At 33.5% G+C, this 16,612-nt stretch overlaps 1 protein-coding gene across 1 annotated transcript in view; it reads right to left on the minus strand.

The window, feature by feature from the left end:
* LOC129987446 (adhesion G-protein coupled receptor V1-like) overlaps nt 1–16,612 on the minus strand; it is an 81,583-nt gene that overhangs the window by 13,506 nt on the left and 51,465 nt on the right. Inside the window, exons 17-22 of the mRNA XM_056095429.1 lie at nt 15,460–15,810; nt 13,565–13,924; nt 11,449–11,808; nt 9,725–10,084; nt 5,212–5,571; nt 198–536 (exon numbers count right to left, since the gene is read on the minus strand). Coding sequence (XP_055951404.1) covers nt 198–536; nt 5,212–5,571; nt 9,725–10,084; nt 11,449–11,808; nt 13,565–13,924; nt 15,460–15,810 — 2,130 coding nt within the window. The remainder of the gene's footprint in view (nt 1–197; nt 537–5,211; nt 5,572–9,724; nt 10,085–11,448; nt 11,809–13,564; nt 13,925–15,459; nt 15,811–16,612) is intronic.

The raw sequence follows: 16,612 nt of genomic DNA on the forward strand, positions 1-16,612 counted from the left end.
AGCCAACCAGCAGTCAAGAAAACTCACCTTCATCATCATGAACTGTCACTTCAAAAATACTTTTTTAAAGGATTCCTTAATCTTAATTAATTTAAAAATTAAATGTTCTGCTTGGCGCAGAATAGCATAAATACGGCTCTTACGCCAATAAACTCATTGATAAAATCAACAGCCAATCAGCACTCAAGAAAACTCACCGTCATCATCAAGAATAATCACTTCAAAAATACTTTTTTGTCCTATGATGGCTGAATTGGATGGATCGAATAATCCCACTTTGAAATGCTCGTCGCCTTCACGGATGTTATCATCTATGATGACTATGTCTACAGTCTTTTCTGTTTCACCATTGCTGAAATTGATGGCGGTGCTTCGAAGGCGGTAGTCTTGTTCTTGACGCGCGCTGCCATCTATTGCGCGTAGTTGCAATGAAACGAACCCATCACTTCCGTCTGTTCGCAAGATGGTTAGAGTTACTCTCCCCGATCCTTCATGGACACTTGTTCGAGTCTCTCGGAACTCGAATTTGCCAGGATCTGGAAAAGAATACAGTTTTAAAACTATTATTTGAAAATCTTCAGAAAAAGTATTAAAAATAATAACTTGCTCGCATATTTTTTCATTAATATAGAAACTAGAAGTGTACAGTTAGTCAAAAAAGTTTTCCGATTGAATCATGATGTATGGTTGTGTTGATTTCCGGTTTTATAGTGTCAGGTATTAAAACAAAAGTTTATTATATTTCAATTTTTTTATCTAATTTTCTTATACTTGATATATTTACCTGATTATTTTGTGGATACTTTTAATTGATATAACCGGTAATCGATTCTTTTATCGTCGGTATGAAATTGGGTATTCCGTGGTTACCCTTCCGTATTTGTGCAGAGACTTGCAGCTAATATTAATAAAAATACGATTCCATATTGGGATTTCGCTTTTTCAAAGAAGATATTGACAATGTGCCAGTAGCCTTTGACATATGGATGAGAAGAGAAAAGAAAAGGCTTTGCTTTTAAAATTAGTATAAATGGTAGCAAAGATTTTTGAGTCAAGGGATGAAATAAATACAGTTAACGAAAATTATTCATGTTCAGGAAGGTGAACTAGATTATATTGATGGGTAAGAATCTAGTCCAAAAACTTATATTGAGTACTTAATTCTCTTACTTTGTATTATTTTTGTGTCCCTAATATTTTTATGTATTTGATACAAAATATCGAATTGATACAATATTACCCAACTCTTCCGTAATCCTTCAATCAGTGACACACAGTTTGGCACAGCATAGCCAACATCATGGCTCTTGTGCCAATAAAATCCACAAAATACACAAATTCAATCAGTGACAATAGTTTTGGACACATAAGTTCGTAAAAGCTCACTCATTGAATCAAGACATGCAGCATGAAGTAATATCTAGGTTTATAGAGGCAAATGTTTTTTCAGAATAAATTAAGTTGTTTTATTTAAAGTCTTTAAGAATTTATTGCATTTCACTGCAACTGAAGTGTTGCTGGATCAATATTTGTTAGAAATAATTACTACTTCAAGAGTTGGAAATTCTACAGTGTCGGATTTCAGTTGCCTTTTATAACTCATTGGGAAAATTACTTCGTCTTCAGAGTGGAATTAGATAAAAACAGTTCTTTGAAAACGGGACGCATTGGCAACTGGAATATTTATTTTTCAAATCTTAGCAAAGTTGGTTTCTATAAACCAGTCTCAAAGAGAAAGACTTGTATAGATTGACAGGTTCATTAACTGGATTCATTAACATAGCTAATTGTCGACTAGAATTTTTCTGCATTGACCATACCGACTTTCTTTTCACTTAATTTATTTCCCACTAAAAAATTAGTTATTTCAAAAAAAAAAAAGAAATTGAGAATAAATATGAAATAATAAAAAATAATATTTAAAGCTTAAAATTTCTGTAAAACTTTTAATGCAGAATGGCTTTTCTGATTAAAAAAAAGGTAGTTTACCAGTAAAAATCATTTTTGTATATTACATGTAACTATTAAAAGAATCATTGTGACTTTTTATTTTGTAATCCTTTCCTTGTATATGTGGAGAGCGGTTGCTAAAATTTGTATTTTCATTGCAGTTTTATCTGAAAATGCAATCTGGTGGCATTTATTAGCTAAATTTTTTTTTTATCTTAATAGTCTTTACATCTCTTCATTAAGAAATTTTCTAAATTTTATGACTTTTATATGAATTTTTACGGATCTATATGCAACTCTGAATGGGTTAACTTCATTCTGCGTTCCGACTGAAAAAGTCCAGCCAGGTGAATTAACCGGGATGGCGTTTGCCTCATCAGTTACATGTGATTTGTTAATTCTCTGAAAGTAAATTACTTTCCCCCTCTGTTTTATTCTTTATATAACGCCCATGTCTCTTTGATATTGTTTTAACCCACTGGCACATCTGTAGGTTTTTTTTGTTTGTTTTTGCAATAACGTATTCCTTGGTAAAGATGGATAATCACTGTATATCTGACTTTCGAATTCTCCTTAAGACTTCCTACACTCAAATATGCGTACTCTACACTTCACACTACAAATATTCACTATATTTTGAGAATTATATTTATGCTGATGAGCTGAATAACTTACCATGAGTTTCCTTTTAATAAAAAGCTATTTTATGTTTGCGAATTTATTTTTATATACATAACTTCACATGCAGAGAGCCCATGGAGTTGTTGATATACATTCTTGTCCAATGTGGCTTGAAAAAAATCTAATTTTGACACAAAGAGTTGAGCTAGATCGACTCACTATCGTTATCGATGATGTTGACGAAAGCGGTACTCTTCAGAGAGGGATCGTTTTCGTCAAGAATTTCCACCACGAAGTTTTCCATGTCTTCTTTGAGTGCGTCATCTTTTATAGGGACACTGATACTTTTTGACATTTCTCCGTTTTTGAACAAGATGCTGCCATTGATACTTTCGAAGTCAGAACCACCCTGAGCTGTTCCGTCTATTGTGTAGAAGCGCCCTCGCAGCGGACCCTGAGAGCCGCCAGTGCGTACGACCCTCAGAATGGTGGTACCAACGTCTTCAGGAACGGCCACTTCTTTTTTATCCAGCTTTAATGTTCCTCTGTGTTCTGTCGGAATGAAAAATATGTTTATGAAAGAGTGTCTTAATTTATTTGTCCTTCTCTTAATTGCTGCAAGTTATCATTTTCCTCTAGTCAATAATATCGGCCTGAAGTAAAGCTCAGTCTATAATAAAAACTTACATCATCAGGCAAAAAGGTTGAAATTGGCAATGAGGGCCTTTGTTGGGAAACATACAACAACATCAAACAATGGACTTTAAAAATCACTGTTTAGAGTGTGTAGTTTCATGATGTTATGGGAGAGGTTTTTGATTTCCAAGATAAAGAATTAGAAAGACTGAAGTTAGTAGTTGTACTTTTACATTAGTAACTTTTTCCTTACTCATTGGTAAAGCCTTCTGGATAGGGAAACCTCATATCTGAAGATGAGGAATTATTATAAAATTAAAACGTGTTCTTTCTTTCCTGGGGAGCACAGCGGATTGTTGGTGTGGTTGACCATATCCCAATGACAAGTTATCCTTTCTGTCGGAGAAGGTTGGTGCACAAACTGGGAAGGGCTATTTTGCAGCTGACTTAAATACCTGATAATTATTCATAGTAGTAGATTGATTTTGACCGCTTTGTGGCCAATTCTCTGGAAGAGAATGTCACTTTGACAAATTGGTTAATGTAAGGATGGACTAAAGATAGCAGTCGGCCACAACAAATCCTGTCGATATTACTTCGTCCGGTGGTGGCAGGTTGGTCGGTTGTGCACAAGAAGAAGTAGTAGATTGATTATTCAGATGCGCTGGATGATTTCGAGCTACAGCTGATTGATCATTTATGCTTACCAACTCTTGCCTGTTTTAATCAATTAGAAAATTAACCAATTTCTATATTATTTTCTCTAATGTATAATTAGATGTGACTTCTTTTGAAAATGTCTTTTTGATTCTCACATAACACTTGATTGATTAACTTTGATTTTGAAGTGCGCATATAACACTTGAAATGAATTGTTAGTCATTTTAGTATTGAATTACTTCATCTATGAATGACTTAAATTTTGACTATAAGTTTAAAATTACCGCAATTCGATACACGAACCGCACTCGTGCACCATAATTAAGGGGTTCATTTGTAGAAGTCGTGTGATTTTAAGATTTTAAAGTCTTCTAAAAATGACAGATAGTATGTTACTATAAGTGTTATTATCTAGTCAAAATAATTCGATTTTGACGTTACAGATACTTTGTATCTTTTGAGCGTATGGTCAATTGCTGGAGGAAATAATTTATCTACAGATGGTATTTCATCACGGATCACAATTATCCAAGCGTCTCTATATTTCCTACAACGCTCGAAAGAAAGACTGGAGAAACGATGTGAAAGGACTGAAAAAAAGTATTTGAATTGTTAAATAGTTTAATACATTGTTTTCCTCTATTGAGTTCAATCTTGATGGATTACGATTCATTTCTTCGATTATTAAAGAAGAGAAAAAAAGGGTCTGCATCTGTAAGTTCGATTTTATTTTATCTTATCTCCTGATTAATTAGAACTTTATTCAATCCATTGTTATCCGATTTTTATTTCATTTTTTTTCCTTAGTTGCATGGAAAAAAATGAATCATACATTTGAAAAATATCGGTAATTAATCCATAACATTTATATGATTTTTATAAGAAATCTGAATAACTAAATTTACCAAACAAACTACTTGAAATTGAATTTAAAATTTTGGAGTAAAAGTTCATTGTATAATATGCAGAAAAGCTTCAATACGTAATATTCTAATAAAAATAACTATACTTAATTAGAGAAAGCTAAGCTTAATTTGAAATATAAAATTTTAAATAACTTTTATTTCGTATTAAAATTAATTATCAATTAAAAATAATAAGAGACTAGATGTAATTAAATTTATTTCTCTACAGCAAACGAATGAAAATCCGAAATCCATATTAATCACGATGTTAGCTATAAAGATCAAGCATGAAGTCATTTAGAAATAATTTTCCATCCTGAAAATAAGTTAATTTTTTAACACTTTCTAATTCTACAGTCATCTCTTCAGCGGAAAACTGTTTCTTGTAAATAATTAGTTGTATTATTATTATACATTATCACAAAATATTAAATCTTACGATCGTCATCCACGATTGAGATCAATGCTATGCTTCTCCCTCCGAGTGCTCTGAAGGTGACATCCTCTCCTTCGACCACTGGGTCTTCCAGATGGACTTCGAAGGTCTTAGTATCTTCCTTACGGCGATCATCGAGGATCTGGACGAAGATCTCTTTCTCGGTTTGTTGATCCTCGAAGACCAGTTCTCCTGACGTGTGGATGTAGTCTATACCGGGAATGGCCGTCTGTGGCACTGTCTGGTAGCGGACTCGGATTGTTCCGTCTCTCCCGTTCACTCGGACCACTTTGATTGACATCTTTCCCGAGCCTTCTGTTGAGTGATAATTGAGACTGCCCAGTTGCAAGAAACCATGTTGCACTATTGATGGAAAATGGAACTCTTTAATTACTTCATGTTTAAATAAATTAAATAAAAACCAATTTTTAACTTGCAGGAGTGGTCTCTCCTAAACTTTCTCGCATACTCTCTTATAAAGGTGTTATTCCAGTTTAGTTTAGTTATATTAACGCCCCATTTTAAGGCAACACTAGGGCTATTTTGAGACGGATTTCGTAATTTTGAACCGCGGTCAGATGACGAGGGTGACTCCTAAGCCGGCATCACCCTCTCCAAACTTCCACACCACACCAGAGGGAGGACATTTCGCACCAACAGATTTATCGCGCAAGAGACCCGCTCACATGAACCGGGTCTCGAACCTGAAATCCACCGGTTCCGAAACCGAGACCTTATCCCTAGGTCACCACGCTCCTCGTAATTCCAGAGAAAACTTTGCTTGGCAATGGCGTACAAAAGTTACAAAATATTGATCTTTGAGATGAATTTGCAGTTTTACTGAGTCTATAGTTTGATCGGTGGCTAGTTTTTTGGATATTAATCCTTGGCATACGGTTAATAATTCTGATTTTAGATTCATTCTTCCCAACCGATTTAAACACAAATTTAACACAAAAGTATGCTTGTAATATATAACGGTAATGCACGTAACACAGAAATCGTGCTTATAATTTATTATCGAATGGCAGCAGCCAAATGTAAACAGGACGTGTCTAAGTGTTTCATTGAACGTTTGTTATAACTGCATTAAATCCGAACCTTTCGCTTAGCTAATTACTTGAACTGCAAAATATTATTAAATGTTTTCTGGAGATGTTTCTTTGTTCAGCAAAAAGTACTTCAGTCAAAGGAAAAAAAAAGATATAAAAGAAATAGAAAAATAGGCTTCAAATAGAAAATTTAATCAAGCGGAAAAATAAGTTTAACTGTCCCAAGTAAGTAGCCGTTATGATTTATTAACGGAAATGGATGTACAATGTATATGTAAGCTATTACATTGTACATATCTTCTAAAATAATACTATTACAAAAACAGTATTTGTATTATCTTTAAATTATCATTTTAAAGAGTTTTTGTTTCATTTGTTTCATTCCTTAAATTTTCCATTAATTTTAATAATAATTTTGATTAAATTTGATACACTATCCGTAACAATGTTTTTAAATATTCGATAGACGGCAAAGTTATTCAGCAAAACATTCAATCGTATGCTTTCACTAATCATGAGCTCAAAAGAAGAATTTTCATTTCCACTTTTATTTTGTAATAAGTACATTTTTTTTTATTTTACTGTAAACAGATTCAAGTGAATTCAAGTTTCCCATCGTATCAAATAACAAGGTGAAATGTTTTTTTGAATGCATTCCGTTAATCAATTAATAACCAAAAAGGTTAATAATATGGACAAACTGTCGTGAAAATGTCTAGTTCTTTTTAATTTTTTTAACGTGTAAATATTAGAAAGAAGTGAAAATTTACCCTTCGTGCTGATATACAGTACCTGTCTCTATGCTATCTTAACAGATGCTTTTATTACTTCCTAGTGAGGGTATATTCATATTAAAAAGCTCTTTCCGAATATCGATTTGTGTACGATATCGATTAAGCGAGAAACTTGCAATGCGGAATTAAGTTTTTCACTATCTTTAATCTAATGATTCCAAATTATTTCTGAATTTCGGTACCTCAAAATAATGAAACACTTGTGTTCCTCTTTCAAAAATAAGATAAATATCCTCTCAAAAATCGCAATGAAAATCCACATAATAAACCATTGATATGAAAAGAAACTCTGCTTAATCGATGGCTGTTAAGCCTCATTTCCTTGGTCCGTTGTCTTTAGGGATATGATCGTAAATCTGCCATCTGGAGGATTGTAGGACCACTCACCCCTGGGAGATCGATTGGGAGATTCTCGCAAACTGTCGGTAAAATGAACAGACATCAAAGAACCACAAGTGAAGGGAAAGAGGGGAAGATACGCCGCACTCAAGGTGCGCATGGGTCGACAGAACGGAGCTTTAGAGAAAATAAAAGATTAGATTCTGCTTTTTCTTCGTTCAAGGTGGGCCACTCTACTGAGAAAAGCAATTCCTCGGGTATTCAACCAATACTTTTTAACGAAGTTAGGAATTTTGTAAATAAATATGAAAGTTTTTGACGCTGTTTTTGAACAGGCTTTTCGAGTGTTTCGGTACTAAAATGGTTAGTAAATATAATGTACACAATAATATAGTGAAAGTAATATAATGTACACAATAATATAGTGAAACTTGTTTGTAAGAAAAATTGAAATAATTTTCTCAGAAACTTTTCACAATGCCAAATAGTGAATGCGCTATCATAATTCTAACAAGTAAGGGATGAAATTTCCTTTCTCAAAGAATTATTTTTAGAATTAGTAAAAAAAAAATAAGAGAAATTTTTGTTTTAATAGTTTTTTTAGAACATCTTCGAAAGTTAAAAAGTTTTGCGAACAATCTACTATTTTTGTTTCTGATTTTTCTGGAAAGAAAATAAAATTATTGAGAGAACAGTTTCTAATATTTTCTGTATAAGACCATTTCTGGTGCTTTTAAAAATTTAGATAAACGCAAATAAAATGAAATAATAAAAAATTCATCAATCGTTGGATACAAAGTAAAAATTGAAAACTAATGCAGAGCAGAGAAGAGGCGCCACCTACATGTGTAATTCGAAATTGAATTATAAAACGTGACATGAAAGAAAAACAAAATTATTTAAAGATCATATATTTTTTTAATTTTAAGTAAATTCAAATTAAATAAAGATAACGAACTAAGCTGAAACATATTTTACGCTATCATGCATTAACATGAATTTTCATAAAATGTATTTGGCTTATAAAACTGATTACCAAATTGTGAAACCTTTAATTAAATTGAAAAACCACTAATAAATTGATTGTAAAAACCTTTAATGAACCTTTAATTAAGTTGTCTTTAAGATGCAATCATAATGAGGAACTTGAACTGCCCAGATCTTAAAATTCAAATTGATGCCTTCAAAGCACTCTAAAGAAAACTTTTATGACGAATACTAATGTAATTATGGATGTAAAAGTAAATTTGAATGTGGATGAACAAAATCAAAGGATATTATTAAAGATACAAATTTTCAAGCTAAATATTAATATATCAGGTTAGAATTAAGAACACAGTCTTGCAATCAAACTTGCAGGCTTCAAGTAATAATTTGCCAAACCTGGAATTACTTCTAACACGATTGAAAACTTTAGGTTTGCTATAAATGACGCGGTAATGAAACAGTCACATTTTCTTATCAAAAATCTGGTTCAGTCAGTTAGAAGCAAGAATATCTTTAATCAGTCGCCAGAAAAGCAAGCATTGCAATATTTAACATTGAAAGGAATCTGAAAAAAAAATTGTATTTTAAAAGTTACAACTCTTAAAATTAATAATATTTCATGTATTATTGATGTTAAATCAATTATAAATAAAATGGCCTAATTTTGCGGAAATTCCAATGTACCGTTATACGGAAGACGTAAATATAAAGACTGGAAATGGAAAATTCAATAAATATATAATTTTTTAAAAAAAATCAGTGACAAAATGGAATTAGTATTAGGGATTTCAATCAAGGAAGCCTTGTAAATGCTCAAGATATTCAAAGTATTTGAAAAATACGTGAGAAAATTTTATCAGTGATGTAAGTAAGCGGTGAATAAACTGGTAAGAGTAATAAGTGTTATAATTTTTTAGGCCATTGTCATGTTATCATCTATGTAGTTGTTGCAATGTGCATCCAGTATATTACAGATTGTATCTTTAAATAGTCACAATACATGATAAAAAATTTCGTTCGAATATGTTCTTAGTTAGTTCGACAGAGAAAATAAAGTTACAAAAAAAAAAAAAAAAAAAAAAAGAGAAAAGAAAATGAAACTCGACTATTGACTTGGAAAATACCAAAAGCCAAAAAAAGACTGGCGATTTTTTTTTTTTTTTTTTTTTGCAATTTCTGAAAAAAATCCTGCAATTTGGCATTTACAGAATTCTCCTTTCCCAGTCTTTATTTACAGTCAAACTAATTAAGTGCATTTAAATTATTTTCTACTCTAGAGATTATCATGTTTGATAAGGAAAAAAATAAGATAGTTTAAAAATAGGATAAACAGTGAATGCATACTATCATCGTCCAGGATTTTAATCACAGAATAAGTGTTGAATCCCAATCCGCCAAAATTCAGAACTCCCGGTCCTGGCGTAGGATCCAGCAACCTGACCTCGAAGCTCTCGGTGGGTTCTTTCTCACGGTCATTCAGAATCTGGAGTGGGATAGTCTTCTCAATCTCTCCATCCTGAAAGATCAGTTCGCCGGAGAGAGGTCTGAAGTCGATCCCTTCTTTTGCTGTCCTAGATACTGTCTGATACCTGACCTGGATTTGCCCATCGCTGCCATTCACTCGCATCACAGGAATGTTAACAATTCCATCGGTCTCTCTGAAGTCGTAAACGGGTCTTGCCATTTGTACGAGACCAGGGTTTGCTGCAAGAGATTATTCAATGTAAAATAACTCATTTTATCTCATTTTCAAAATTATTTTAAGTTATCATTTACGAAAATCGAAATGATAACTTATTAAATAAAAAATGTCTAGTATTAAATAGAAAAATCTAGTTTTTAATTTATGAGTGTAATAAATATTTAGTTTTATCAAAGATAAATTATGAAACTGAAATATCAAACAAATAATATCGTAAACCAAATGAAACTGAAACAAATGACACTTATAAATCACATAATGAGTGATATATCCATCAGTGATTTCGTGCACTAAGGGTTTGGTATGACTGAAGGCCATAACTAAGAGAAAGAAGATTATGAGTTCTACGAATAATCTGTACTTTTAATCATAATTATTAAAAAACTGGTAGACCAATGTGGGGTTTTGCCACAAATTGTCCATTTCAGTTAGGATAGCTAATGAAAATTTTCCATCCATATGAAACACAGATATGAGTTCATTTCCTCTGAAATACCTCTGGGGGAAAAAAACTTAACAGTCATATTAAAGCTAAGACTTATTAGAGTCAGATTAGACTGATCTCAGTTGCTATCTAAGTGCACCAAGCCACTTCGATCAATAGAAAATGGAACACACTTCTCTTTTCCTCAGGTTTCTGAGTCATGAACTTAGCTATATATATATATTAGATTAGTGCTATTAGGATTATTTCTTCTTCAGAAAATGCAATGTAAAGAAAGAACAATACAATGCAAAAAATGCCAGCAACATCCGGTACGGATGTATTCAAAATCATGCATAGATATTTATACGTATCTTCAGGTATACGAGGAGGGACTGCCAATGTCGAAATGAAATTTTATGTAGGCAAATAAGTGTTAAAAGGCAGAGAATTTTAATTATTGTCAGCTGATTTTTCAAAACATTGCATCTGATCCTACTGCATTAGGAAAAAGGTTTTGAAGAATTTACTTTTAAATAAATTTAAGTAAAAAAATAAGGTACTTTTATTAAAATTCTGTTTTTCAGCTTGTACTGAAATTTAAAATATATCATACATAACATGTTTTCTTTTCTATATTACCTTATCTGTGTTAGAGTTTTAATGCAGAAACTTTTAATTAGTTGTTTTTTAAGAGACTGAACTATAAAAGTGGATAGATTTAACTAATGGTGTCCAATTTAGAACTTGTTTTATCCAGAAATGTATTGGTCTTCATGGGGGATCATATAATTTATGATATTATGTATTATTATCAATTATTTTTTCAAGAGTAACAATTATTACGAAAATGGGAATAAGTCGTGCTTGGCACTTCTTTCTCTACCGAGTAAGATAAAGTAAAAAAATCTCTATTTTAGTTTTTTTTTTTAAATTTCTTACTGTCATCATCAGCAATGGTGATCAGAGTTTTCATTCTAGATCCAATCACTCTGAAATTGACGATTCCTGGAGCGGGCAGTGGGTCCAGCAACTGGACCTCGAAGCTTTTGATGGATTCTTTGATCATGTCATTGAAGATTCGTATATCGATAGTTTTTTCCGTCTCCCCATCCTCGAAGATCAATTCTCCAGTTCCGGGCTCGAAGTCGATTCCAGCAAGGGCAGTCTTTGCCGTCGTCTGGTAACGGCACTTGACTCTTCCGTCGCTTCCACCCTTTCGCTTGACAACAACATGCAGAGTGCGGATGCCTTCCGATACGACGTAAGTAGGTTCTTCGAGTTCGAGGAAACCCGGATTACCTAAACACAGAAATCAGTAAGGAAAAGTCATCAGCAAATCAAAAATTGATGTAAAACCTGAAGATGAAACATCTTTGGTTTTACATCAATTCGCTGCTTCTTCAGTTTTACATTTTCTTATGCTACTCCCTCTGCACATTTTAGTAGTCGAATTTGCCATTATCGAAGACAAATTTGAGAAATCTGTTCACACGGTCTTAGACAGCATGATTATAGCAGTCAAAATATTTATCCGATCCATAAATACAAATGTCGGCTTACCCATAAATTAAAAAAAAAGTATTTTCTTAATTGTTACACCCATTAATTTATTTATTGCTCTATAAATATTTCGAAATGAATGTCGCTTTAACCCAGAAGATAAAAATAGATATTGCTAGTTCTACCACATTTTAAAACTATACATGAGTGTATTAAATAGTTATCCACCCATTTTTTCACTTTTTCTGATACGAAGAATGCAAAGAAAGGATTTGATAATCATCATAATAAGTGGCCTTGATATTTTGATAAATCTCCGTGTTTCAGACTCCCTGAGTTCTAAAATTAATTTTGATTTGGTCATGCCAATCGGTTAGTTTTGTGAACACAATAATTCAAAAATATACTGAGATACAGACATGAAGTTTGGAACATGGTTCTTTCACCAATTTGCAGATTTCTATCAAATTTGAACGAAATCTTGATAAGAGAATTCTATCCATCCGTAGCTTAGTGTTTATATTAGTATGATATCTAGAAAATGCAAATAGTTAAATGGATAGAATTAAATATATAGATTCATCATCAAGTCTTTAGTTACGGTAATCCGCTTCGAAAGATTGCATATAAATTAAATATTCTACATGCAATATGCAGACTTTGTATGCGGTATGTACTTTATGCAGCATATAGAAGAGATAACTCAAAGACTCAATGACTTAAATAAATCAAATTTTGGTATGTGATTTTGGGAGACTACAAATGTAGCTCAGTGCCCCGCTTTGGATTCAGTAGGCTTGGGGAAAAGTCATCTGAAGCACGGATGCTATTAATCGCCCAAACGCTCGCCACAGATCACTCGATAAATTCAGTAAAAATATTTAATTCTCGCCAAAGGATAATATTTTGTAACTCTTGTACGCCAACGCCATGCAAGTCAATCTGTGGGATAACACCTTTATTGGCGAGTATACGAGAAAGTTTGGGGATGACGACTCCCGCTAGTTTTATTGTTGCTCTTTGACCACAAAAATCTCTGATTTCTGGTCACTTAAATGAATTCTCATGATCTGAGATGATGCAAATATGGTTAAATGCAGATTTATTCAGAAAATATGTTTCATTTGACAGAGGACACTTTAAAAAGAAATATTTCGTTGTCTTTTGAAACCAGATGCTAACCCTTTGCAATCGGATGTCTCCTCTCAAGCATCTTTCAAGACGGTCTATCATTTTGACTTCTCATTTTTTTTTATTGTTAATAATACTTACAAAGTGGCAAGGTGATAAAGATTACATTTTCGGAGAAATTCAACTTAAATAATAGTAATAAACAAAATCTTGCATTAATTGAATGATAAAAAAAGTCGAGGAGAAATATTATATTCTATAACTGCCTGTCTATTTAAACTTAACACTAATATATCATACATTTTAAGAATATGAGAAAATCGAGATGAAGCCTTTTCGCTTGTTACATAATCTGCTGATATAAAAGGAGAAACAATTCCTATTTTCCATCAGTACAGTGAACCGAACCGATTCCATGACTTACCGTCATCATCAAAAATGGTGACAACCGCCGAGCGTTTCTGGCCCAATCCCCTGAAGTTGGGGAATCCTTGGGGTGGCGTCGGGTCTAGGAGCTGAATTTCGAAAGTTTCTGTCTTTTCTCTGACGCCGTCGTTCAGGATTGGCACTTGGATAATCTTCTCTGTCTCTCCATTGTCGAAAACAAGCTGTCCTGATATAGGTTGGAAATCTGAGGATGGTTGAGCGGTCTGAGGTATGGTCTGATAACCGACGCTGATTTGTCCATCCGAACCGCCCAATCTGATAACTTTTACATTTACTGTTTCTTCATTTTCCATTACTGTGTAAGATACCTTCTCAAATTCGAAGAAGCCAAGTGTCCCTATCGGAAAAGATAAACCAGATTTATTTCATTCAGAAGAACCATAAAAAATATATTTATCTTCTTAAACCAAACACTGTAATATTAATATGGCTGAATAGCTATTGGTTGTATAGTCGCCAGGGCTAAATAGCCATTGAATGAATCGTCAGCATGGCTAAATAGCCATTGGATGAATCGTCGTCATGGTTCAAGTCCATCGAATGAATAGCCGTCGTGGCTGAATAATCATGGTCGTTATAGGTAGATTTGTTTCAGTCAATAAACACACTGCTGACAAAATTATGAAATTTAAATTTATACTTAATCCTCTGGTCAGTTTACTTATATTTAGTAAAATATTCTTGGTAATTAATATTTTAAACATTACAATGCTCATCTCTTCAGTGATTAAAACTGATCAAATAACGAATTTTTAAATTTCACCACTTCATGCATATAAAACACTACCGAATATGGCACATAAATCATTCTTATTACTTATTGTCGAATGGCAGCAGTCAAATGCAAATAAACTGCGAAGACCTAGACTGTTCCATTGAAGTTTTTAAATTTAAGACTTCACTCAGCTAATTAATAGGACTACAAAATATTAACACCTTGGAATCACCGGTGACCAGCTGACCCATATGAATTAAATTGAAAGAATTCAGCATGGCAGTCAACGTGTTAAAAATGTTCGGAAGAAGGTCCCGTGCATTTTTTAAAAATTTTAATAATCTGTTTAAGATTTCATTTGATACTCAATCAGTAACAATATTTTTAATGAAATTCATACACCCACTAAAACATTCAATTGCATGTTTTGTTCCAATACTAAAATGATTATAAAAAATTGCTTTATTTGAGTATTAACTTCTAAATAAAATTATTTTCATTTCTGCTTTTGTTTCGCAATTTGTTTCACGGGGAGGGGAAACCTCGTAATTCAAGATTAGAAGCTTCCGGAACGGTGGTCGGTTCTCGCCACCCTGGTAGGTACACAAAAAGACGAAGGTCTGGCTTCTCCCATCAATGACGGGACGTACTTTCCAAGGGAATGGTTGTACCGTGCCCGGTGATGGCCCTTGGGACTCAACCACAGTTCTCGCCAGTGTTGTTTTTGCGGAGAACCGTTCATTCAGATTTTTCAGTGCGCCTTCCGGCGGATCGGTGTAACCAGTTTAAGGTTTTTTCGCAGTTTATATTCTACTTAATTTGCATGTTCAATAATTAGTAAGAGGTTGATTGAATTAAATTCACATTTACAATCTTATCAAATAACAAAGTGAGAGTTTAAAAAAAAAGCATTTCATATTAATATATCAAAAACCCCAAAAAAATCAAAATCTGGACAATCAAACTGGTCATCAAAAACAGCAAATATGAAATATTGTTGTGGGAAAATCGTGTTTTATCAAAATTTAACAGGATTCCTTTTTTGAATTATTTAACAAATTGTAACGCATAGTTTTTTTCATAATGTCAGCTTGGAACGTCATTAACTAAAATGTGTCTAACCTTAAGCCAGAAAAATCTTACGAATGCATACTTACAATCGTCGTCATTAATGGTCACAAGAGCCTTAAGTTTTTGTCCCGAGTTTCTGAAACTCAGTCTTGTATCAGGATTCACCAATTCTATTTCAAAATTTTCCATTGATTCTTTCTGGTTATCGTCTCGTATCTGAATCTGTAGTGCCTTGCTCTTTTCGCCGTCCTCAAAGATCAGTTCACCTTGGATGGGGATGAAGTCGAATCCTGGCAGAGCAGTTTTGGGCGTGGTCACATACCCTACTCGGATCTGCCCGTCTGTACCGTCCACTCTCTTCACTATTACATTTAAAGTTCCATCTCTCTCTGAAACATCATAGAAGGTTTTTTCGAACTCCACAAACCCGGGTTTCACTGCAAAAAAAAAAAAAGGAAAGAATGATAAAGATTAATATTGTCTTGATAGTTGTTGTTTCTTATAGCACTTGCCATGGACAAGCCCGCTTTTACGGAGACAGCGATTTGCGCCGGTGGGGGAGCGTCTCTTTTTTTTAAAGTAGCGCCAACTAGGGCCAAGAGTACGACTTTGCTACTGACGCATCACTCATTCGCTTGCACAACTCCTTTTTACAGGAGGGCACATTCACACATCTCACAGATAGATCAACGGAAGAAAATCTATGCCCAAACCGGTACTCGAACCCAGGACGCCCAGATCACGGGGAAGACGCGTTACCTCTATGCCATTACGCCGGCTTGTTTTACAAGTAATTTTCGGTGCTACGGTTATATGCTTGGCGCAGTATGGCCAAATTTGGCTTTTGCGTCAAAAAAACTCAACTACCAACCAACGGTTACCAAGCTACGGTTATCAACTACCAAGCTACGGTTAGTAGATGCAACTATTGTGCCAAGAGAGAAAAAAGAAATCTATACTTTTTTAGCCGAATGAAAAAATGTTAATTACTGAATACATTTGTGAAGGTTTATAAATAAATTATTACAGACTTCCTTTTGCACTATTCGTGGGTGATCGATTAGGAATGTGATCCATTAGGAATCATGAGTTGACGTGACTCACTGGAACTCTACAACCATGTATGTAGATTTCTAAAATTAAATTCACCATAAAATTCCCACATATTCGACCCTGAATAATCATTGTAACTAACCATTTAGTTGCTTATTTTTTTAAATTCTTCACATTTTTAAAGTT

Source organism: Argiope bruennichi, chromosome 10 (assembly GCF_947563725.1).
Source record: "Argiope bruennichi chromosome 10, qqArgBrue1.1, whole genome shotgun sequence".
NCBI lineage: Eukaryota > Metazoa > Arthropoda > Arachnida > Araneae > Araneidae > Argiope > Argiope bruennichi.